The following is a 22,558-nucleotide window of genomic DNA, read 5'->3' on the forward strand; positions in this document are numbered from 1 at the left end:
CATTCACTAAGTAATGTGTCACCCCATAGGAATGAGCACGTTTATCAACGCTTAAGTAATAATTCAATCATCAACAACTTCCATGTCAATTATTTAGTTACAAAATTTTGTCTACAAATTTAGTTTCCCAGCATTACACGCTGGACTCTGTTTGTGCGTCTGAATTTTGGAGTTATCTAGCGGAGTTTCGGAGAGAGAGAGGAGAGCAGAAAAATGGAAGAGGAGGTTTTCATAGTGTATGTCAAAAGAGAAAAGCGGAGAGCGGAAAAGAGGAAGAAAATCTTAATTCTTTTATGAATTGTTATTCTTTTTTATTATTTATATAAATAGAGAAAAATTAATGACTCCACCTATTTACATAAATTTCGTTTATTTTAGGGCCCCTCAAACGTGGGGTCCTATCCTGTGCGGACAAGCCAGGGTCCGCACTGCAAATAGAATACATTATGGATTGTGCAAGATTAGCTGTGCTTTCCTTCTTCCCAAAAGTCCTAGACCGAATCCTAGATTTCAAGGCCTCCGAAACGGGGAGGTACATGCAATCAATTGCAAAGCAGATAACTTGGGAGCTGTTTCTTCATGCAGTTGTCTGACTCAATCACCAATGCCGGCATGGGACTGAAGGGATTATCGGGCAGCTGCCTTGACGTTTTCACGGTCCAGGATGACATTCAGAATCTTGCCAGGGACAAAAATTCTCTTTTTAATCGACTTTCCATCCAGATATTTGCAGACTTTTTCATCTTGTGTTGCTAGTTGGAAAGCATCCTCCTCCGAACAGGTCTCTTCAACCTGGATCGTACCCCTGGTCTTGCCATTGATCTGAACTGGGAGGACAATAGTAGATTCCTTCAAGTAAGAAGGATCCGCCTGCATTTGTTAGAACATAGGAAGAAATCAACAAGTGATCTGCATATCTCATTCGACATTCTCTGCGTGGTTTTACATCCTACATGATATTGTAATCTCACCTTCGGAAAAGGCTCATATGCCAGAGATTTGGAGTGTCCCAAGCGAAACCAAAGCTCCTCGGCCATATGAGGAGCATACGGTGAGAGCAACAAAACAAATGCTTCAATAACCAATCTTGGATGGTTTTGCCACTGAAAAGGGATATGAAACAGTTAAAGTCAGTAATCTGTCATGTTTAACCATCACAAAAAGATGGTACATGTATGTTTTAAATCGATTCAAGGACCTTATAAGCCGCATTAAGGAATTCCATCATCGCAGATATTCCAGTGTTGAACCTTGTTGCTTCTATTTCTTCGGTTACCTGCAATTAGGAAAATTTATTGGTTAAAAGGTGCATACTTCGGATTTTTTTACATGCCATTCTATCGTAATTTTCATGATTTACCTTCTAAGAGAACAACTCATAGTAAATGACCAAGTAGAAATTTGAATATGATATAAAAAGAAATAGAAGATCGAGTCCAGAAATTAAGATCTGACCTTTGCAATGCATTTATGAAGAGAACGAAGTTGCTCCAACGTAGGTTCCCCATCAGTCACTACTGTCCCATCCTTGAATGTACCATCAGACAATGGTGAACCAACGACTAGCCTCCATGTTCTTCCCAAAAATCGATGGACACCTTCAATTCCACTCGTATTCCAGGTCTTTGAATCTCTAGAAGCAAGATTCAGTGACAAGAAAGATTAATCAAGAGCAAAGTTTATCTTTATCGATATTATCTTATACTTGAGATAGGCATAGACATTCGTAATTTCCTAGGCACATAAGCGAAAACATAGGCCAAACCAAGTACCTAATAAGATAAAAATTCAATGAAAAGAAAATTACCTAAGTGGCCCCATGAACATTTCATATAAGCGAAGTGAATCCGCCCCGTACTCAGAGACAACATCATCGGGATTGACTACATTTCCCCTGCTTTTACTCATTTTATGAGAGCGTGCAATCAGACAAATGTCAGGATTGTCTTTCAGTACAAAAGAATCCCCCGATTTCATGACCTACAGAAGTAAAAATATTGTCAGAGATAATAAAATGAGAAAGAGGAATATGAAATGCCAAACAAATGGTTCTTACTCTTCCCTTGGGACCTTTCAAAACAGACAGTGTACAGGATCAAACTATACTGAGGCATCCAAGAAGAGTACCTTTTCCTCTGGTATTATTTCTTGCTGATGTTCCACTGCTGTCCCAGAGTCGGCAGAGATAAAATTCCCATCAGAGTCCTTGTAAGCGATATATTGAACCTGCAAAGCAAAGCATTAGAAACATGTATTGGAAAAAAAAAATTACTTTTCCAATTACTTCAAAGAGCAAAAACAACTGTACTTCGCCAAGAATAATGCCCTGGTTTATGACACACTTGAACGGTTCTTTGGTGGATACAGCGCCAATGTCATAGAGAACCTGAAATAATATTATGCGGCATTAACAATTCATACGACATATGACACAAGACTTGAACACAACAGTATCAAGGATTAATGACCACAACAGCTGTAATTATAGATACAACTATTGTACAAAGTCATGCAATTTCATATTGGTCAATCTTATGCACATGTATGTTCCAAAATGAAGAACAAGACAGATTTAAGTTACACACCTTGTGCCAGAACCTTGAATAAAGTAAATGAAGAACAGCATGTTCTGCACCCCCAACATACACATCAACTTGGTTCCAGTACCTGCAGATCAAGAGGATATTAAAAAAGACAAAAAGAAAAAGGAGGAATTCACATAAATTTAATCATTACCTTTTTCAATTTTTATTTGAAAAGAAAGTAGAATTTTATATGAAGAATTCCCAGAGAAATATTTCACTTACCTTTCTTTCTTCTTTTCCACCAATTCTTCTGAATTTTTTGGGTCCATAAATCTCAAATAGTACCTGGACACGGTAAAAAAAAAAATATAACATCTCAAAACCTAAAATGAATTTCAACATTTCATATTTGCATTAACTAACACAATTCAACTATTGAAGTTAATTAGCTTACCAGCAAGAACCAGCCCATTGAGGCATCGTGCTTGTCTCTCGTCTAGCTGGTTTTCCAGATAAAGGGTCCTTAGTTTTAACCTGAAAAGTTACAAAGTATACATATATAAGTATAGATGGCAGCAAAATCATCTGGAACACTGGCAAGAAAATGTTTTGCATTTCACCAAAGACTATCAAAACTACAAATCTTGAACCGCATGAACACATCCATAAACAGACTAAACAGTAGCAAGACATAGACAGAAGAAAAGAGGGAAACTGTACCCAAGAAACTGCTTTTGATAGTGGTGGTTCTCCTGTCCCAGTGGGAGAAAAATCATCCAGTTCTGGTAGGGTAAGGGGCAGTTCAGTTTCAAGTATGGGAACAGTCTCACCAGTATCATCCAAAAAAACTACTGGAATAGGTTCACCCCAATAACGTTGCCGAGCAAAAAGCCAATCCCTTAACTTAAAGTTCACCTGAAGAAAGACAAGTTTGAGCAAAAAGAACAAATCATATATCATATGCATAGAGCAAGTAGGCATACTCCAAATGTCTAATTACATAAGCTTCCGTGCTCTGAAAACTCACCTTCTTCTTCCCATGTGCAGTTTTCTCAGCCCAGTCAATGACTTTGGAAGCAGCTTCTTTGCTAGATAAGTCATTAATGTCCAGCCCCACTGTTGAATTAGAAGAATTTATAACAGTACCTTCACCTGAATAGGCCTTTTTGGAACCACTGATATTTTTATCATCCGGCATCACAACCCAACGAATTGGGATGTCAAATTTTGATGCAAACTCAAAATCACGAGTGTCATGTGCAGGAACAGCCATAATTGCCCCTGTTCCATAACTGCAAAGTAACAAAGTCCCGTGTAAAAGTTATATAGCAACTTGATGAAACATATTTGCATGAGGAGAAACAATCAACAGATAAAATTTCCCTTTTACACACCATACAAAGGTAGCTGTCAAAACGTCAGTAAGATTGCAACTTTCTAATGGGAAGAACAGTTGTAATGAATGAAGGAAATGAGCATAAAGCCAAACAAACCTCCCCAAGACATAGTCCGCAACCCATATAGGAACAGCTTCCCCATTAACAGGATTTTTAGCGTAGCAACCACTGAAGACCCCGGTTTTCTCCTTCTGAAGCTCAGTCCTCTCAAGGTCACTCTTTCTTGAGGCAAGATCTATGTACTCCTCCACCTGTGCTCAATATTGTTGGCCCTCTAATTACCCATCATAAGAAACCTTTGAGAAAACTGGGCAAGAAACAATTGAACGTACAGTTTCTCTCTGAGCTGTTGATACTAACGTTGACAACAAGGGATGCTCGGGTGCCACGACTAAATAGCTGGAGCCAAAAACACAAATATAGATTTAGGGACACTATGTAAAATGCTTTCTGTACAAGTGCCTCAAATGTAAAACTTCTATCAAGATAGGAATTTGGTGTATGATTATTATTACGTTGCTCCAAATATGGTGTCAGGCCTGGTAGTATAGATTGTAATCTTTGTGTCTCTTTCCTGTCCATCACTGCTAAGAATAGGAAATTCCATCTCAGCACCTTCTGACCTCCCTATCCAGTTTCTTTGCATTTCTTTTATGCTTTCAGGCCAGTCAAGGTCATCTAAATCGTCTAGAAGACGATCAGCATATGCAGTGATCTTGAGCATCCATTGCTTCATTGGCTGCTCGGTAATAAACAATGACACTGTAAAATTATAGAACCATCCGGAACTTGGAATTAAGCCAATAAGTTTATTATCTTAGATGGTTTGAAAAATGAAAATGCATCAAACCAGTATATACCTTTCTTATAACCGGATGACCCCCACGCTCACTCAAACCATCTATTACCTCTTCATTTGCCAAGACAGTACCAAGAGCAGGGCACCAATTGACTGGCACTTCAGCCTGAATGTAACAAAGTAGAGATTATCAGATCTGTGTAATGGTGAAAACGTTAGAAATTACCTACAGCCAATATCTCATTTATACCTGATACGCCAATCCTCGCTGTAATAGCTGAAGAAAGATCCATTGGGTCCATCTATAATATTCTGGTTCTGTTGTAGAAATTTCACGATCCCAGTCATATGAGAATCCTAAGGATTTAAGCTGAAAGCAAATACAAAATGTCAATACATAGGGAACAAATAATGCAATCCAACAAACCAAGAGCTCAACAATCTATTATCAAACGTGGGTAGCGGGTTTCACTTTTAACGCAAGCCTACCATCCCTAACATTGGCAAACATTTATAGGTCCCAAAACACCCCTTCAATCATCAACTAAATACTAAATAATAACTTGACTTACTGGCCTATGAGCCATTAGATTGAAGTAATAAATTCATTTTCAAATTTAACTTCTAAAGGACCTTGACTGTCATTCCCAAAACAGGTATACAGTATTCTGTAGTTGATCTCAAGTCATAGTTTGCCAAGTTTCTTCATTTACTGACTTGTTACACATCCAGCAATTAAAACAAATATTACATGACCTGGGAGCGAAAGCGATCAATGTTCTTCAAGGTTGTGATCTTCGGGTGGGTTCCTGTCTGTCAGACACATACAACGCAACCAAATTAATAACTAATCCTTCAAACCCGCCGCAATATTCAAATAGTTACAAGCCATACAAAAGCGCTGAAAAGCGAACCTCTATTGCATATTGCTCCGCTGGCAATCCAAATGCATCCCATCCCATTGGGTGTAACACATTGTAACCCTGCATGCGTTTGAGCCTAGCAAGAATGTCCGTAGCAGTATATCCAAGTGGATGGCCAACATGTAACCCAGCTCCGCTGCAATAAACCATCCAAATGAGCATACCAGTTTTAGATATTAGTTAACATAAACCGAACAACCTGAAAATTTTACAGTTATAAAAAATTATCCAATCCTACATACAGGAAAAAGCATATTAATCCAAACTTCCAAATTACTGCAATTTCCAGAAGGCGTATGAATTCTGAAAGTTTAAGTTTTTCATTAACCCAATTGCTCAAACAATCACTTTTTAACTGCAAAAATTTAAACTTTCATGAATCAAACAGCACAAAATCATGTTACTAAAATTGGGTCTTCATATTTTCTACATTCACAATCACTCGCAATTGAAATTTAAAAATAAATACATAACAAAAAAGAACAGATTTTTATGAAAGTTAGAGAGACCTGGGATACGGGAACATGTCAAGAACATAGTATTTGGGCTTGGAGGTATCAATTTCATCGGGGGTTCGAAACGTCCGATTTTCCTCCCAATAACACTGCCATTTGAGCTCGATTTCGTGGAAAGGGTAGGGCCTCTTCACCACGGCTTGCTGCTTCGGCTTCTGCTCCGCCGCACCATTCGATTCCTCGGCCACCGAGCTTCTGATTACGCCGCTAGTTCTACCGAAAACGCCGCTTTTGGAGCTGTTATTGTACAACTTCAGAGAAAAGTTGCTTTTTCTGAATTTCTTGAATTGGGTGATTGATTGCGAAGGAAACGGAATCGAGCCGAAGCATAAGGGGGGCGGCGGAGGAGGGCGGGGTTGGAGATGGAGTAGCGCGTGAGGAGAAGAACTCATTTCGCATCGAGCTGAAGAAGAAGAGGAAGAAGAAGAATGAGAGTGGCTGAAAAGAGTGGATGAGATAACGTGCTGTGAGTGTGAGACCGTTGTTTGGCGCTCGTTTTGGTTTGTTGGGTCTGGGGTTTTGGGCTTAAAGTTAGCCCAAGTTTGGGCCCAGTTGGGTTTCTACGTGTGGCTCCCATCTCTATTATGTTATCGCTCTAATAGAGATAAGAGTTACTTGCGTTGGTGGACCCTACCTATATTAAAGAGATGATACAAATGGTAATACAAATATGTGATAAGTGTAGCATTATTCTTAAAATCACTTGAGTTATTGAGTTACTTGTGTTTACTAAAATGTGAGAATTAATTGATTTTCTCTTACGTTTACTTACACGTATAGCATGCGAAAAGTGTAAGTTCTCTCCTAAAGTTCATATTCAAATATTTAAAGATTAGAAATCAGATTAACAAGGGGATTTAGTTGACGATCCTTTTCCCAACTTCGGTTCCTTTCTTTTCTTATTTTTGTTAAGTAGCAATTCTCTTAGATGAGATAAATTTTTCAGTGTGCTGAGAACACGGCCAGGTATATCAAGTGTAATGATAAAATTTGTTGGAAACTTAAAAAAAAAAATTCTAACTAATTGTATTATTACATTTAGTGTACTAGACCGTATTTCGACACACTTAAAAATCGCTCATTCGATAGATGAGTGTGTGCCCCCTCCCCCAATTAAATTTTCTTTTATTCTACAATCCCAATATCCATGATTCTCATTTCTCCACAACCCCTTCACTCCAATATCCATGTTCCTGAAATTATACTACTGACTCCTCAATCGCATTACCAGTGTTAAGAATCAGGTCGACGAATCCAACTGTCGCAATTGGATCTGTTTCTTCGGCGAGACCCTCGCCGGAGAAACAGTGATCGAGCACGAGCAGCTCAAACCCAAAAGAAGGCTCAAGTGAAATGAGCTCTTTCTTCTCAGATGGCTTCGAGAGTTTGAACTCGTTTTGCTGGAAAATGTATGCATGCATGCATGCACACAGCAAGAACATATATATTCACTCCCTTGATTGAAATTACTTTTGGACTAGCCAAACGGCTTACGTCGCTGACTTCGACAATCTTTAAATTAAGGCTCTTCTACTGAAATTACAAAATTATTACTTATTAGGAAATGTTTTTTTTTTTTTTTTTTTTTTTTTGTCGACTTACTAGGTAATGTTAGAAAGATCAATTTTAAATCATATTTTGTAAAACACATGATATAATGATTGATGGTTGGACTCATTCTTTAAATCATTAAAAAAATAGACTAACTATTAACCGTCATGCAGTCCACGAAAGATCTTCTAAAAATTTGATCTCTCTAGCATCATCCTCTATTTAAACTAAATTGTGTAAATCATATAACGTGGTTGTTGATGATTGAATTCTTATTTAAGTGTTTATAAGACTCTTTCGGAAGGAGGAAATATATACATATCTTTCGGTCCATTCGTATCATGTAATATAAACTCGAGACTTTTTGTGGTGTCTTCAAATATGAAAGATTTTATGTGTTTTAACTATTAGATTTTTGTTTTAAAAAAATAAAAATAAAATCGAACGGTTAAAAAGTAAAAAAAAAAATTGAGAAGTCAAGGTTTTACTAGAATTTTAAGAATTGCATGGACTTTTTGAATCCTGAATTTGATACGTAACGATCAATCCTAATAAATAGCCATGATTCATGCAACTTCCTATACTAAATTCTAAGGCAAGGGCAATTTGGTTATTTTATTAGAGTTAAGAAACCCTAATGCCACCCAAATCTCACTATAAAAAGAACTTCTAACCAAACTTTTCTTTTGGTCATTCTTTGAAGAGAGTTTTCTCTTGGAAGATCTGGACTATAGGGATTTCAAGGCTTCAAGAATTTGTATTTTTAGATTATTCATAAATTATGCTTGTATAAGTTTATTTTACGTTGTCGAGGAGGAGAAGGGGAAGACTTCAGATAGTTGGTAGTCGACACTCCGTTTTTATGTCGAATCTTTATAATATCATTTATTCATAGTTATATGAATCGGTTTCAATAATTGGTGTTTTCATGGAAGATAATTTTAGTTATGCAATTAATTTTGAGATCCGATTGATTTGCGGTAGATGGTGAAGAAAAGAGTTTGCCCAAGGACTGGCTTGAAACATGATCACTTTGTAATGGAGCGCATGAGATCTTCAAAAGCCTAGAAAGATGGTTTTATGGTTTCTACTTGATCATGGATCGCAAGTAATTATGGGTAAGGAAGGAAGCAAATACACAATCTTTTTAATCTTTATTCATAGTTTTCTTTTGCTTTATGATTTGTTATTTTGTTTTTTTTTTTTTTTTTTTTTGTTCTAGAAGTAGATTAAATCTTGAATTTCTATCCTCTTCCAACCTAGTATTTTAGGGTTTGTTTTAGTTTTTTTCAGTATTTCACTACATACTATTATTCACTCTATTAGTCAATAATATTTTATTACACCATTAAAAGTGTGATAAACCAATTAGTATACAGTTTAGTTGTATTTTTTTTTTTTTACTTTTATGGATGATGAATTAAATACAAATATATTATGGCTGATTACTTGTGTGGCTTTGCTCCAATCTGCCACCGTAGTGTAAATATGTATCGAGATCGCCTCTGAATCTCGAAGTCCATAGCAAGCGGAGCTAGAGATCTAGACCCTTGACTTGTGTGAGGTGGACCAATGAAATGGAATAATGGATACTGTAGAATTTAAAACAATAAAACGAGTGGTCCAGACCTCTGGATTCATCGGCTCTAGACACAAGCATCATGATGGTATTATGCTGAGGATTCTTACATACGGTCATCCGTATGCAATCCTCTCTTATAAAAAGTGGCCCAATATTACCGCAATAAAAGGTGTCCTTGTATTGTGTGGGTAGTCGTATGGGTCACATGGTCTCCCATGCAGACACTAGAAGCTCGTTACTGTAGTGGAATTCCGAATCAATTATGTAAAGTTATATAATGTTTTGAGTTGTAACTTTACTTTGCAGGTAAGTCGCCTTAAGTATAAAGTGCATGTGAACATTGCCCAATACCGTTAGTGATCGGCAATTCATTTGGTGATTTTGCAGTCGCCCAATGAATTGGGACCTCGTGTTGATGAACTACTAGTTGATTCATGATCTGGATCAATATGTCACAGATTTAGTCTAATTCGTGCTTTTGCATTTTCTAGATGCAATATTTTGAAACTGATAAGCTTAACATATTTTCACTTGCCAATAATATGTCAGTAAGGTATCTGCATGAAAACACTATGACACTCAAGTGCCGTCATTCATAACATGTAAAATGGTTTACTTAGTATGCATTTAAAATTTTCATTAACTTAGATGTTGCTTACATTCAAGAGTGATTTTGGAGAAGGCCCAGGGTTGGACTGCATCACTCGTCCCACTATCACAAAAGAGTGAGAACCGCTTCTTTTGAGGTGGAGCGGGACCAACTGAACTTTTACAAGGAGTTTTGGTTTTTCGGAAAGCTCAGACGAGTGACAGAATTCGACCTCATGACCCAAGCCTTTCTCGTGATTTTGATCAAAGGGAAGTGATTTTACACAATTTTTTTTAGCTTTTTACATTTTGTTTAGCACTGGTGATTGACTTCTTTTTATTTATTCAATTTAATGGTTATAAATAAAGAGTTGTAGTTTCTAATGAAACACTAACAGAATTTTGTTTTCTTCTTAGTTTAGCTATATTTCATTCTAATGTTGGTTTTAATTTATTCCAATATATTTCATTCTAATGTTGGTTTAAAATGACTGAAAACGTTTTTGGTGAAAATATTTTTGAAACCAATCATTAGTAAAAACTTAAAAATTAAGTGATCCTAAAAACCATTTCAAATGCTTTAGAAACAAAAAATAATTTAAAAAAAAAAAGTATTTTCCGTCATTTTATAAGCATTTTCAAACAAACCTTATATCTAACACTACTTTCTGACTCTTGCTCCAGTAATTTTGTCTCTAAGCTCAAGCATCTATTAGAAACCTTTATATCGAAGGAATGACACGGGTTCATCAAAGGTAAATATTTTGGTTTTAAATACTAAAGAGTAGTAATATCGCTCGTAACAAAAGGATCATTGGCTTCAATTTATTTGGAGTGCGAAGAGAACTCCGTTCCAAAAATTGTTTCTACTTACAAAAATGGTGCTCAGGAGACAGTTATCAGAAGCCAATATCAGCATTATTATAACAAAAATTCTACTACAAAGTTGACAGGTTCGGGTAGCTCCGTAATGCTCAAACTTCAGTTGATTCCAAGGCCTTCAAACCTCGAGTTGATACCAAGGCTTCCAACTCTTGAGTCGATGCCAAGGATTCAAAATCTTTAACAGCTTGATCGACAGCGTAAAGTATCATTTTCTTGATCTGTTCCGCCAAAGAGACGGGGCCGAAGTAACTTTAGGAGAGGAAATAAAGCGAAATAAGTTGGCGGAAAATCGATTAAAGGGTAAAACAAAGTGGTTTACCTCAAGTTTGTCTTCTCTGGCTCTATGGTTCTTCGGAAGCTGTCTAAACTCCTCAGTTAAACGGAGGCACTCATGGACATTTTCAGGAGATACGAAGTCTGCTGCTACTTTCGTGCAGGACTGCAGGTTGGAAAACAAACTATTTCAGAGTTATACAAGTGAAAATATTTGAAAAGAGGAATTGTATTGACACCTAATGATATAGGACCTTGAGATTCCTGACTTGGTGTGGGCATCCGGCTGGAATAAATACCGCCTCTCCGAGTCTTTGTACAAAAGTCCATGGTTCGACACCTTAAAGGGAAAAACATGTCAGTTAACATCCAAGTGGTATTAGGTACATCAACAGATTCTCGACTTCTTACATACCAAATTCCTCCTTCAGCCTCCGCTTGTGCTCCAACGTTAAATAAAAAGATTGGTCATGAATTGGATGAATGACCTAACCCAAGAAACACGAAAAAAAAAAAGAAAACATCAGCGCCCTTGGAGCACAATTTGGCTAAAGAAAAACTGAAGAAAGTATAAGTACCTTTTCAACTAGTGAGCAATAGGTGTGCCTAAATTCTTTATAATGCTTCATCAGATAAGCCTCTAACTTAGGGACATCCTCCCTGCGGAAGATGTCCCACAAAGCACCACCCGTTTCCTCGGTTGCTTCATTGGAGGAAGAACAAGACGAATCATCTAGTTCATTTTTCCGAACTTTCAATTCTCCATTAATTTCAGATGGGCAATTGCTTTCTAGGGTTTCTCTGTCCTCTGTCTGTCCACCAGACTGTCCAGCACGATCCTTGTGAGAATTCTCCCAATCCATAAATTCTCTTTCATCTTGCACCCTATGTAACTTTTTCAACCTAGAAATTGCACACTGCTGCTCATTACTTGACTGCACTTCAGCGGTATGTGTCAAAATATTCACCTACAGAAGTTGAAAGAGCATGTCAAGATACCGACATAAACCTTGTTTTTCAGGTCCTGCTATAAAAAATTAGGATGCATAATATTTGTTCAATCAATTATGTGAAAATTGAGCAGGTTCCAAGTTTTAAGTCATACCGCATCAGACATGTCACAATGGAGCTTAGTTACGGAGTCTCCTCTTCCAAGCTCTTCCATAAAACCATAAGCAATATATGTTTTTGGGCCCATGTCTGGTTTCAAGACACCTGGCGGCAACTTAACAGCAAGGTTAAGGAAACCAGCTCTAGGATCTGTGTACTCTAGAAATGGCAAGGCACTGATAAATTCATCACAATGACGCGGTAAAAGATCCTCAAACTTATCAGAAGGGGGCCAATCCTTCAGCTTAAGCATCTCTGGCCACAAGTTTTTGTACATTCTCCCTTCGGTGTATCCTTGAAAAAACTGACGAGTGTTGATTTCCACCTGCAGAAGTTCACAAAACAGCATTGAATGTGCAATATGGGAGAAAAAAAAAACAAAGTGAAAAGAGGAATGAAAAACTTCAGAAAAAAGTATGCATGAGAGGGGAGAGAGAGGACCTTTAAATAAAATTGGTGCTATACTACTAAAGCTTTGACCTAATGTGCAGCCATAGTTCCAGGCAGGAACATTGTTGTGCCAAATTAATAATTGCAGAAGTATAGGAAAAAATATTGAACGACATAAGACATTAGATTGTCAAGCACACCAAACAAGGGGATTTGAATCGATATTTATAGATCTGATCAAATGAATGCATTAAAGAAAAATTTTCATTTGCCAGAAGTTAAAAGAGCAAATAGAGTAACAGCTGCTAAAAGAACCACACCTCACAACCAGCCAGGCAATCGATGGTCTTTACTTCTGAATATTGTGTACTAGTTGCATCCATATTTTCACTTAAAGCACGCCACATTACCATTGGTTCCCAGCTCAGACCATTTGCCTGTTCGAGCACATTTTTAACAATAACTGGTTCACCATTCACCCAATGTTCTTTAAAGTGCAAAAGCTCTTCTTCTTTCAGAGTGTCCTTTGAATCAGGGCAAAACAAGAAGTTGTCACAAGAACCTTCTCTGGAAGCTGCTTTTCGTAACATATCTCTTCTTGTTTCACAATTATGCTTGAATGTAGAACGCTCTTTTTGGAAAGTCTCTAATAAATATTTTGCTTTCACTACTAAATTTGAGATACAGTCGGCCGGAAGGATGCGCTTGAGATCCAACACGCAGTCACCACAGCCACCCATTTCTTTCGGAGCACAACTAACAGTAGCATCACTGTTTGCCTTCCACTCAGTCAAAGGCTTAATATGGTCCTCTGACTCTTTCAAGGGACAACAGTCAGGTGCCGGGTCTCCACCATGGATGTAATCATAACCCCTACTCCTATATTGAAATTTCATGTCTCCACGGTCAAAAAGACATCCCTGGCGAATTTCTTGGCAGCAATTTAGACAAAGTTCATACGAACATTTTGAGCAGCTTCGGTGTAGATCAATTATTGAAGTTGCACAGTGGTTGCTTTTGCAAGCATATAAAGTAATATTTAGACAGTGACAAAACAAATCACATAATATTCCCTTGTAGTAAAGTAGAGATGCTTACCAATAGACACGCTCATCATTAAAACAGAGAGTCTGCGGTATTTCAACTGCAGAAGGTGAAAGCCCTGAAGGACAGTTGCTGTTAGAAGTGTCGTAAAGTTCAAAACAAACTGAAGCCAAAGCCAATAATATTGTACCTCGAAGATTAGCTTCAATCTCTATCTCCTGATTTTGTTCTTGGGAAATTTTCTTTAGAAATGGAAGCAAGTTGGAAAGTAAATGCTCCAGATGCTGAGCCTTTTTGCGGTCATCTAAATCCGTCTCTGGTATCTGCAGTTCCCAAAAAAGAAAGGATCCCATATTAGTATAATTTTCTTTAGAGGGAGCAATACTTAGAAAGTAATAATAGGGAAACAAACCTTAATCACACCAGTTGAGTGCAGGCATGCATTACAGTTGCAATTCTTGCGGCAAAATGGGCAAAGTTCCTTGACTTCCTTTAGTTTCATGTGAGGATACCTAAATGAACAACAGAAGTAAATCATGATAAAATAAAAATACAAGTTTCAAATTCAAAAAGAAACCGCATCTGTATTAAAAATATACCATTGCTTGATACAGCAGATGCAATAGGAGTTCTTTTTACATTTGGAGCAGGAAAGAATAGTCTTCTTCTCCTCTTTCATACACTGATGACACTTTAAATTAACTTCTTCATTATCCTGCTTTAAGAAAGAAACAGAAAACTTTCAGTCAGACTACCCTTATTTACTTAGATAAAATTACGAGGCAACTGTATGGGAGATGAATAATACCTTCATATCTCTTGATCCAGGAGAAGTTGGTGGTGAAGAAGACGAGGTATTGCAAGCTCCATTCCTTGACTCATATCTTACTGTTCCATCCTTTAAGGAACTTCTTCCTATCACTTCACAGTCAACTCCTCCCCTTTTGCGCGCTTGTGCCTTAACAAGAAACAGAATTTCCCCATCAAACTCATCTTCAGAACTTTCTACCACTTTTGAGGAGGAGCGTCGCTTTTTCGAAATCCTTTTTCCATTCTCTGGAGTAAGCCGCCTCTTTTTAGCCTCTGTTCCAGTCAATGATGAGAAGTCCTTGTGCTTTTCATCCTCTTCTGATTTGTCGCCTCCCTTTCCATGATGCAGGAAATTGGAACGTCTTCTCTTAGGCACCCTAATATCTTTATCAGTTATACCGCTCCAGCCGCCCTTGTTCTACTATCAAAACTTCCATTCTTAATTCCTATAGAACAGGACAGAATCATCGGACACTAGTATCGTAACAGCATTCAAAACCAACAATGTTACAGGTTCACATAATCCATTTGTTTTCTCTTAGGATGAAAAAACAATATGTGCATCATAAAAATTGAATTGTTTTTATGGACAAACAATGCCAATTGCACACATCATACAACAGTGATCCTCCCTGGAAATTTTCTTTGGCGAAAACAAGCAGATTGAATTTAAATTCCAACCATCCTTGCAAACTGTATTTGAATACAATTCCAATTTGTTCTGAGTCAGTGCAGAACAAACGCCACTGTTGACTGTGATCATTCCTGGAAAATTTTTATTTTCCATGAAAACAAACAGATTGATATTTAATACCAAGAATACAACAATGTATTTGAATTAAATTGCAATTTGTTTTGACATTCCAAAACTGTTCTGAGTCAATGCAGCTCTGTTGACTTCAGTCAACCGACCCAGAATCCGGTTTCAAGCACAAACCCCTTAATCCAATCCAATCCCATAAAACCCTTAATCCAATCCCATTCCCATACAACCATATAATCCAGTCCCACCCAAACATGCAATTTTTTTTCCTTTTTTTTCTACTTTAAGCGCCAAAATTCATAAAACAGAACCGAATTTTCAAAAAAGAACAAGAATTCGAATAAAATGGCAGATAAAAACGAGAGAATTCAAATGGGACTGACCTAAAAATGATTGAAAACTCCAGAGAGCCGAATAACCAGCTGGGAATTTGGCCTTTCAGAGGCGTAGTTGCACTTGCATGTTGATTGATTTCTTGAAGCTATCGAATTTTCTGAATTCTGGGTTCGAAACGGTTTCTGGGAATCTTGGGGGCGAAAGGAATCGGGAATGCGAGCGATGGGATCAGAGAAACGAAAAGTGAGAAGAGAGAGATGGAGGGAGGGAGAGTCGGAGGGAGGTGCGGAAGCTGGTTAATTTGGACGAAGGGTATATATACGGAGCGTTTTTTCTGAGGACGACTAGCCAGCAGAATATGTCCCTTTGGATTTGGAAAGTCGTTCGGCCAACAGTGTCTAATTCGCCTCTGTGTGCGTGGTTTGGGCCTTAATTAGTACATATCTTCTGGCCCACTTTCCGTAATGGTGATGTGTTCTATTGGATAGATTTTTATGTGGCCGGAAACTTGTACGCCACATTTTTTTTCTTAGTGTTTATATTTTATATTACGATAGGTATACTGATTTATTTTTCATGTAAACTGAAAAATCTCTCATTTAATTAGAGAAATTTTTAATATGCTGAAACACAATTTGGTACATTAAGCGTAATAATATAATTGGTTGGACATTTAAAAAAAATGTACTGACCCGTTTTTTCGGTACACTGAAAACTTTTTTATATAAGAGGTAGAAATCATGAGAGATAAGCACGTGTACGAATTAAATGTTTATTTTTATTGAAAACGACATTCTAGTCTATTCCAATAAAAAAATATAAAGTTTCAAGTACCTTGACCGTTAAGGCAATACAGCACTAAGAAGTGGATAGATACAAACTGTAAAAGAAATATATAAAAAAACATTAATTAACATATATAGCATTTTGATACTATGCTTACCAAAAAAAAAAAAAAAATGAACACGTTTAGAAAGAGTTTTTAGAGAAAATGTTTGTGGGTTCTAAAAACACTTAAAGTGTTTTCTGCAAAAAGCACTAATTATGTGCTGTTTCCAAGAAGTGCTTCTCCATGATTAGTTCAAAAAACATTTTCAACAAAAACAATTTCAATCATTTAAAAAGTACTTCCAAACAAGATAACCAGTGTGTATGTTCCACATCCAATGACACAAAACTGTTATAATTTTTCTATTATAAGTATTGTTTACCCTGGCGCTTTTAATCATTAAATCTTTGCTCAAAAAATACAATAATCTAACTCTACCAGTTAAAAACTAGAATATACAAGAATTTCTCGCATATTGCATCACTTACACATTACAAAAGGAGTAGGATTCTCTCTGATCCTATTCTCATCCCCTTCCCTCCTCTCTCTTCACATATTGTTTTTTTGTCTTCTTATGATTACTAAAAAATTAACACCAAATATTGACATAATTTAACCGTAACCGTTCAAATAAGAGGAAAATGAAGGATAGAAAAACTAGAGACAACCCTACTCCACATCGTCAGCATGGTTTTTGTTCCTGTTAGTTTTGGGTTTTGTTTGCCTGGGAGCGGGTGAATCATAAGTTACATGTTTACTGCACTGTTACGTAAAGAAAACGCTTCCTTTCACTTCCATGATATTTCAACTAACATCTGTCAATATACAAACCATTTCAAAAAGCATAATTTCACGAACTACACAATATGTCAACACAAAAAAGACGCTGCAAAAACCAAACTACATTGTCCTACAGTCTTCCCGTTCGTCTTCTTCCTTTGCACAACGAGCAACAAAAACTCGGGACTCTCTCTCTCCTTCCTCCCGGTGCATCGTTATCAGCTCTTTTGATTTACAACGCCATTATCCTCCACTCGTACAGACACTGTACTGGTCAAATTTACAGCTAACATCTACGTTTCCAACTTGGAATTTACGGCTGTGCAAGTTCTTCAACATCAGGCATTGTCGGCGAGGATCCACCGGTCATTCTGCTAGGCGCTGGGGTGTTCCTCCGGGAATGCCGTTTTGTGGCCACAATCACGCTCTCAGTTTCACCCTTTTCAAACGATTCATGGTCTTCTTCGTCGTCACACTCCTTGAAAACCGGATGGATATACGCGCTCTGAAGATAGCCTTTCAAATTCAAGTTCGGTTCTCTTGCTTGTTCCAGTGTATCTTTCATCATTGCTTCCTATACACCGAAAAATAAAGAATTAAACAATGATGATAATTTTGATGAGCAGATTACAAAGACAAGGGAAATGCCTACATACCTGTAATGGGTATCTCTTGAATGCAGGTTCGAAACGACCTTTGCAATACCTATGGAACCATAAGGTCAGTACTGGAAGCGCAATGAGAAACGGCGTTGACTGAGCAGCCTTTTTTGTACTCAACAGCCCAAACAAGAGGAGTTGTGAGATGATCAATGCAGTGATAATACGACCATGGACATCAGGCCAGAATGCCGCAGCGCTCTCATACTCCTGGTTATACACATTTATGATCTGCATGTGGAGCATAAAAAAGACAGAGGTTAAAAATATCCTACAACAAAAGATATAACTATTAGAACGGAAGTATAATTTGATGCCAACTTTTTACCTGATGACGGAAAACCACATAAGCCAGGCCAAAGAAAATTATTATGAACGGAAGTAAGGTTGGTGTCACCGTAGCATACACAAGGCCGAGTAGGAGATATAACTGAATACGAGGCTCTCCGGTGTTGAAACCAATACTTCCTGGATTCATGGCCTCCTCCCTATCCTTGTCAGTCTTCACCAGGAAGAAATTCTTCAAGTGGTATATTATCAGCGGTTTCAACATCAAAATCTCTGCAGCAATACCGGCCCATCCATCAACCATTATATACGTGATAAAGAAAGTTGCTTTCATTGGGATAGCAACACCAATTGTTTTTGGAATCCTGCGAAAATACAATAATACTTCATTTTCATGATCTGAACCAAGATAAGAGACGGTGAACAACATATTAAAAAAAAATTATCTTCAAGGATTACGTACTCGGTTGCTGATTGGTGAATGAAAGAATCTAGCTGTTCAAATGCAGTTCCAGCAATAATGCTCCCAAGGAATACATTCACCAGAGAGAAGAGATAGTATCTCGATGCTGCTCTCCGTTCAAGAGAAGACTTAGATGGATAGCCCTCAAATTTCGCCATGATCATCAATATCTTTGGTAGAAAAATTAGAAATAACTTCAGCGCAATTCCGGGTAGAAAACCTGCAATGACTGACTTAATGAATTTCCTGCATATCAATCAAGGGGATATTAGTAATAGTAATAACAAAAACTAGAAACTAGGCTAAAAATTTCGAGGATGAAACAACTCACGCTTCTACAACGGGCTTTAGGAATGGAGCTGCTTTCTCAATTCCCTCGAGGCTTGCAAAAGACTGTACGATTGCAATGGGGATCATGAAAAAGAAGGTGAGAAAAAAGAATGCCACACCCATAATAAGCCTCTTGACTGTGAGTTGTACATATGGAACTGCCAGGTTTGGCCAATATACATCACGTGGCTCTGGAGCCCACTCGGTTAACCAAATAGTTGGGTTTCTGGATTGCTGAGTTTGTGCACAAACAGCGGCACCCCATCGAGTTTTAAAGGAAACAAAGGCAGCTGGCATGATAGACTTCGGATCATGAGCAACCCTCTCTTTTTCTTCAGCTATCTGAGAAAAAAGAAGAAAAATGCATTTGAATCAACCTCCTGGAGAAGTAGAGATTTGACTAGGAACTCAAGGAATTGTACTTACTTGATTTGTCAATTTCTCAATCTCAGTTTCATAATGTTCAATTGCATCAACTTTTTTTCCCCAGAGCCCAAGAAAACCAGTCTGTTATTAACATATACACAATACACAGGTTAAATCAGAAATTAATAAGTAGCTCTGAACACTGGAAACATATTAGTTTCTAACACATGAGCGCATTTGAAGTACCTTCTTTAAGGGTCTTGTTGCGGTTTTACTTCTAGAAAGCTTATTTCGATAGTAGACAAGCCAGTTCAACATCTTTTTCTTCTTCTTTACCAATTTCGCAAGTGAGTTGGCATTGTATACCACCTGCATGTAATATTCAGAATGGGGTTAATTAGGTCGAGATGTTTCACAAATTTATACTATCTATTTAAACCACACAGAAACACGAGAAAAACGAAGTATTTATAAACACTAAGCTAAATTTAAAATGCATGATAATGTTCTCTTATTTCAGAAACAAACCTGATGTGTAAGATAGTGATCTGGATGGTTGACAAGAAAAAAGTGCTCCACAAGCTCACTTGTAGATTCGTCGGAATCTGGTGGAACATTTCGAACAAGGACCTGTGGAAAAACAAAGCCATAAGTTTGGTACCTGAACACGGGCTTACAGAGTTGTTTTGTCCTCTCTTTTTGACATCACTACAAAGCAATTGCATCACAGAAAATATTCTAAAAAAGGAAATCAAAGCAGCCACATGACCTCCAATGTTTGAAACACGAAGGTACCACAGTACTAACTCCCAACAATGTTTAAGTCATCAAATGTTTTATTTTCATAGTTATATGTTTTAAAGTCTAATACGATAATCTGAACAAATAAACCGAGCACATAGTCAATCTCACCGTAAACTGATCTGGTCGGCGTTCTTCTGCTGCAAGAAAATGCAGCCTCATATTGGCAACTTTCTCATACTCCTTCAGCAGCACGTAGCATGTCCAAATGGTAAAGGCATAGGCCATCACTATATGACTCCAGAATCTGAAATACAAATGACATTATTATTTATTATCTTGTCCAAATATATAAAACGACTCATGCTTGGTACAGAAATGACATACTTCTAAAGGCAGGAAAAATTATCATACGCATCTAAAAATGACAATTTAAGAAGGATAAGCAAGAAAGAGGGGTTTCTAACCTGGGCGATTCATCTGGGACATTTGAAATTGAGAGCTTATCAATGTCACTTGAAGTAACATTCTTTATCTTTTCTAGATCCAAAGTGATATTTGTATAGTTGACCGGTACCAAAACAGCCCATGCAAGGAGTGCTATAGGAACAAAGATTTTAAGCCTGCAAGAATAAAAGAGAATAGAGCAATAAACATCAGCTAACAAATTATATTTACAAGCGAAAATTTGGGTAGTGTTTAGTTAAAGCAGAACAAGTTTCGGTGATTTGGAAGCGAGGAATCATATTAGAAATACAAGCGGAACATAATATTAACATACTATCACAGCAAAGACTATGAGTAGCAAGCATAACGAAGAAATAGGAGAATTAATGCAGCATACCCTATCAAGTATATCCGCAAGTAAACTGCAGAATCTAATCCTGCATGATCAATAAGCTCTGGTTCCGGCATCCTCAGCGCAGCTGGCATCCAATTCAAGAACCTTAAGTATGACCTGAAGTCGAGATTGACAAACTTGCGCACAAACGCGCCAGAATGAGTGGGACTCTCCCTTAATCCCTTCAAATACCATTTGGGAAAGTAGACCCTGTCGTTGAGGGGTTGAAGCCTAAGAAAGGCAAACACCAGAAAGAAAATGAGCGCGCTGAGAATATTGATGCCCGCTCCAACCCCTAAATCTCCAAGTGTAGCCATTTATATCGCCCACAAACAACAATGCAATAACCTGTAAAACGAGTATTACCATTAACGTTAACAAAACAGTATCCACACAAATGAATATCATATGCCACAACCAATATGAAAGCACAAAGCCACAGAGAAAAAGAAACCATGAACACAATTTCTCACAACCTGGAACCACTGGACTTTACGAAATTGCAAAGCAATCCAATCCAGCCAAAATGGTAACAATTTATTCTAATCAGACAACTATTCATATGCAACAATAACGCATCTACGAATAAAAGGCTACTATATCAAAATATTTCCGTCGTTCTTTCGCGTTATACAGCCTCTGTATCAAACACCATAAATTGAAAACAGTTCCCGATCCCATATTTTCCATGAAAGTGAGTCTTAAAACAACTACAAACAAGTAAGAAATTAATTAATTAAATAATTATTCGATAAGCACGGCGAAATTACACTATAGCTGCAAAAAATTCCATACAATTACCAACAGGTACAGTAACTATAAATTAAGCATGCTTAAGGCTACTAACCTCGAGATTTAACTTCACAATTTGGCTGCTAAAACCCCCTAAATCTGAAGAAATAATGAACTTAGGAAAGAATAAAAACCAGGGTTTTTATGGATCGGGGAAGTCGAATCAGAACGTGATCGAATTGCTTCAAATTTCACTTAAAGAAAGCATAATTCTTTCTTTTCTCCCTCCTTCCAATAAACCCAAGAACTCACGCTACTGTGAACGTGCTTCCACCGCAAAGTCTCCACCTTTGAATCACAGCCACTGAGAAAATTAACACATAAGTGGGAAATCAAACTGCAGTAATCGCATTCCTTCGTGGACAGGCAAATTCCACACAGAGACAGAGAGAGAGAGAGAGAGAGGAGGAGGGTGGTGGGTTTTTGAAGGTTCTTGGTCGGCTTCGGTTTTACTTTTTGTTGTGTGGATTTCTGGATTTAGTCAAAAACATGTATTAATAACGTCGCTTTACTTAAGTTTCGGTGTCGGCAAGGGGGTGTGTGTCACAGTGTGGTGTCCAACGGCTACTTTTCGGTGAGTATCTGGATCGGACGATGGCGAAAGGCGGTGCTCACGCGCGGTTTGGTGAGGGTGGAAGCACGGGCCAATAGGATTGGAAGCTTGTTGGGGCTGTTGGACTCCCACCAAAAATGAGTAGGTTGCAGATTAATGATCGTTACGGGAGAGAAAGATTAGGGTAGGGTTGCGCATTTGTAGCGTGACTCTCACAAAAGAAGGAAAATTTTCTTTTTTGGTGTTAAACATGTTCGTTAACGGCCTTATACTATGCGTATCAGTCATGAGTTATAGTTTTTTATCAAGCTAAATATATTAAGTTCGACACCACTTCAGGTTTTACTAATTTAGCTAGTGTTACATGTTAATTTATTGTTTTGATTGTTCGGGGTTTTACAAGCTTTGCATAAAATCGTGCTTAA

At 37.6% G+C, this 22,558-nt stretch overlaps 3 protein-coding genes across 4 annotated transcripts; all 3 read right to left on the minus strand.

Annotated features, from left to right (window-relative positions):
* Positions 1-286: 286 nt before the first annotated feature.
* Positions 287-6,566, minus strand: LOC103948205 (leucine--tRNA ligase, chloroplastic/mitochondrial). The gene is made up of 20 exons (XM_009359203.3): positions 6,154-6,566; positions 5,636-5,780; positions 5,478-5,534; positions 4,972-5,091; positions 4,783-4,887; positions 4,438-4,661; positions 4,255-4,321; positions 4,019-4,173; positions 3,553-3,817; positions 3,246-3,440; positions 2,980-3,059; positions 2,808-2,870; positions 2,586-2,667; positions 2,309-2,386; positions 2,128-2,226; positions 1,808-1,980; positions 1,456-1,633; positions 1,199-1,276; positions 972-1,103; positions 287-870 (listed from the first exon to the last, which is right to left on the minus strand). Exons 1-20 carry the CDS (start codon positions 6,549-6,551, stop codon positions 628-630), a joined length of 2,937 nt encoding a protein of 978 aa, XP_009357478.2. The 5' UTR covers positions 6,552-6,566; the 3' UTR covers positions 287-627.
* A 4,114-nt stretch (positions 6,567-10,680) lies between these two features.
* On the minus strand, positions 10,681-14,829 carry LOC103948209 (lysine-specific demethylase JMJ25). Its single transcript, XM_009359207.3, is given in 13 exon segments — positions 10,681-10,983; positions 11,085-11,204; positions 11,293-11,378; positions 11,454-11,526; positions 11,617-12,006; positions 12,144-12,473; positions 12,859-13,552; positions 13,637-13,700; positions 13,773-13,905; positions 13,995-14,094; positions 14,182-14,300; positions 14,391-14,783; positions 14,785-14,829. Coding segments are annotated over 13 exon segments (2,676 nt in total). The 3' UTR covers positions 10,681-10,854.
* A 2,261-nt stretch (positions 14,830-17,090) lies between these two features.
* LOC103948208 (calcium permeable stress-gated cation channel 1) lies at positions 17,091-22,052 on the minus strand. 2 transcript variants are annotated; one of them, XM_009359206.3, is made up of 12 exons: positions 21,715-22,052; positions 20,792-21,136; positions 20,415-20,570; positions 20,119-20,254; positions 19,735-19,836; positions 19,453-19,575; positions 19,267-19,347; positions 18,842-19,182; positions 18,511-18,756; positions 18,088-18,412; positions 17,757-17,990; positions 17,091-17,674 (listed from the first exon to the last, which is right to left on the minus strand). In XM_009359206.3, exons 2-12 carry the CDS (start codon positions 21,103-21,105, stop codon positions 17,414-17,416), a joined length of 2,319 nt encoding a protein of 772 aa, XP_009357481.1. In that variant the 5' UTR covers positions 21,106-21,136; positions 21,715-22,052; the 3' UTR covers positions 17,091-17,413. The 2 variants fall into 2 exon arrangements, with proteins under 2 accessions (XP_009357481.1, XP_048447240.1); XM_048591283.1 differs by having other exon boundaries at positions 21,636-22,052.
* Between the last annotated feature and the right edge of the window lie 506 nt (positions 22,053-22,558).

This window comes from the organism of the source record quoted next, unplaced genomic scaffold (genome assembly GCF_019419815.1).
Source record: "Pyrus x bretschneideri cultivar Hongxiangsu unplaced genomic scaffold, Pyrus_bretschneideri_v1 Contig33, whole genome shotgun sequence".
Taxonomy (NCBI): domain Eukaryota; kingdom Viridiplantae; phylum Streptophyta; class Magnoliopsida; order Rosales; family Rosaceae; genus Pyrus; species Pyrus x bretschneideri.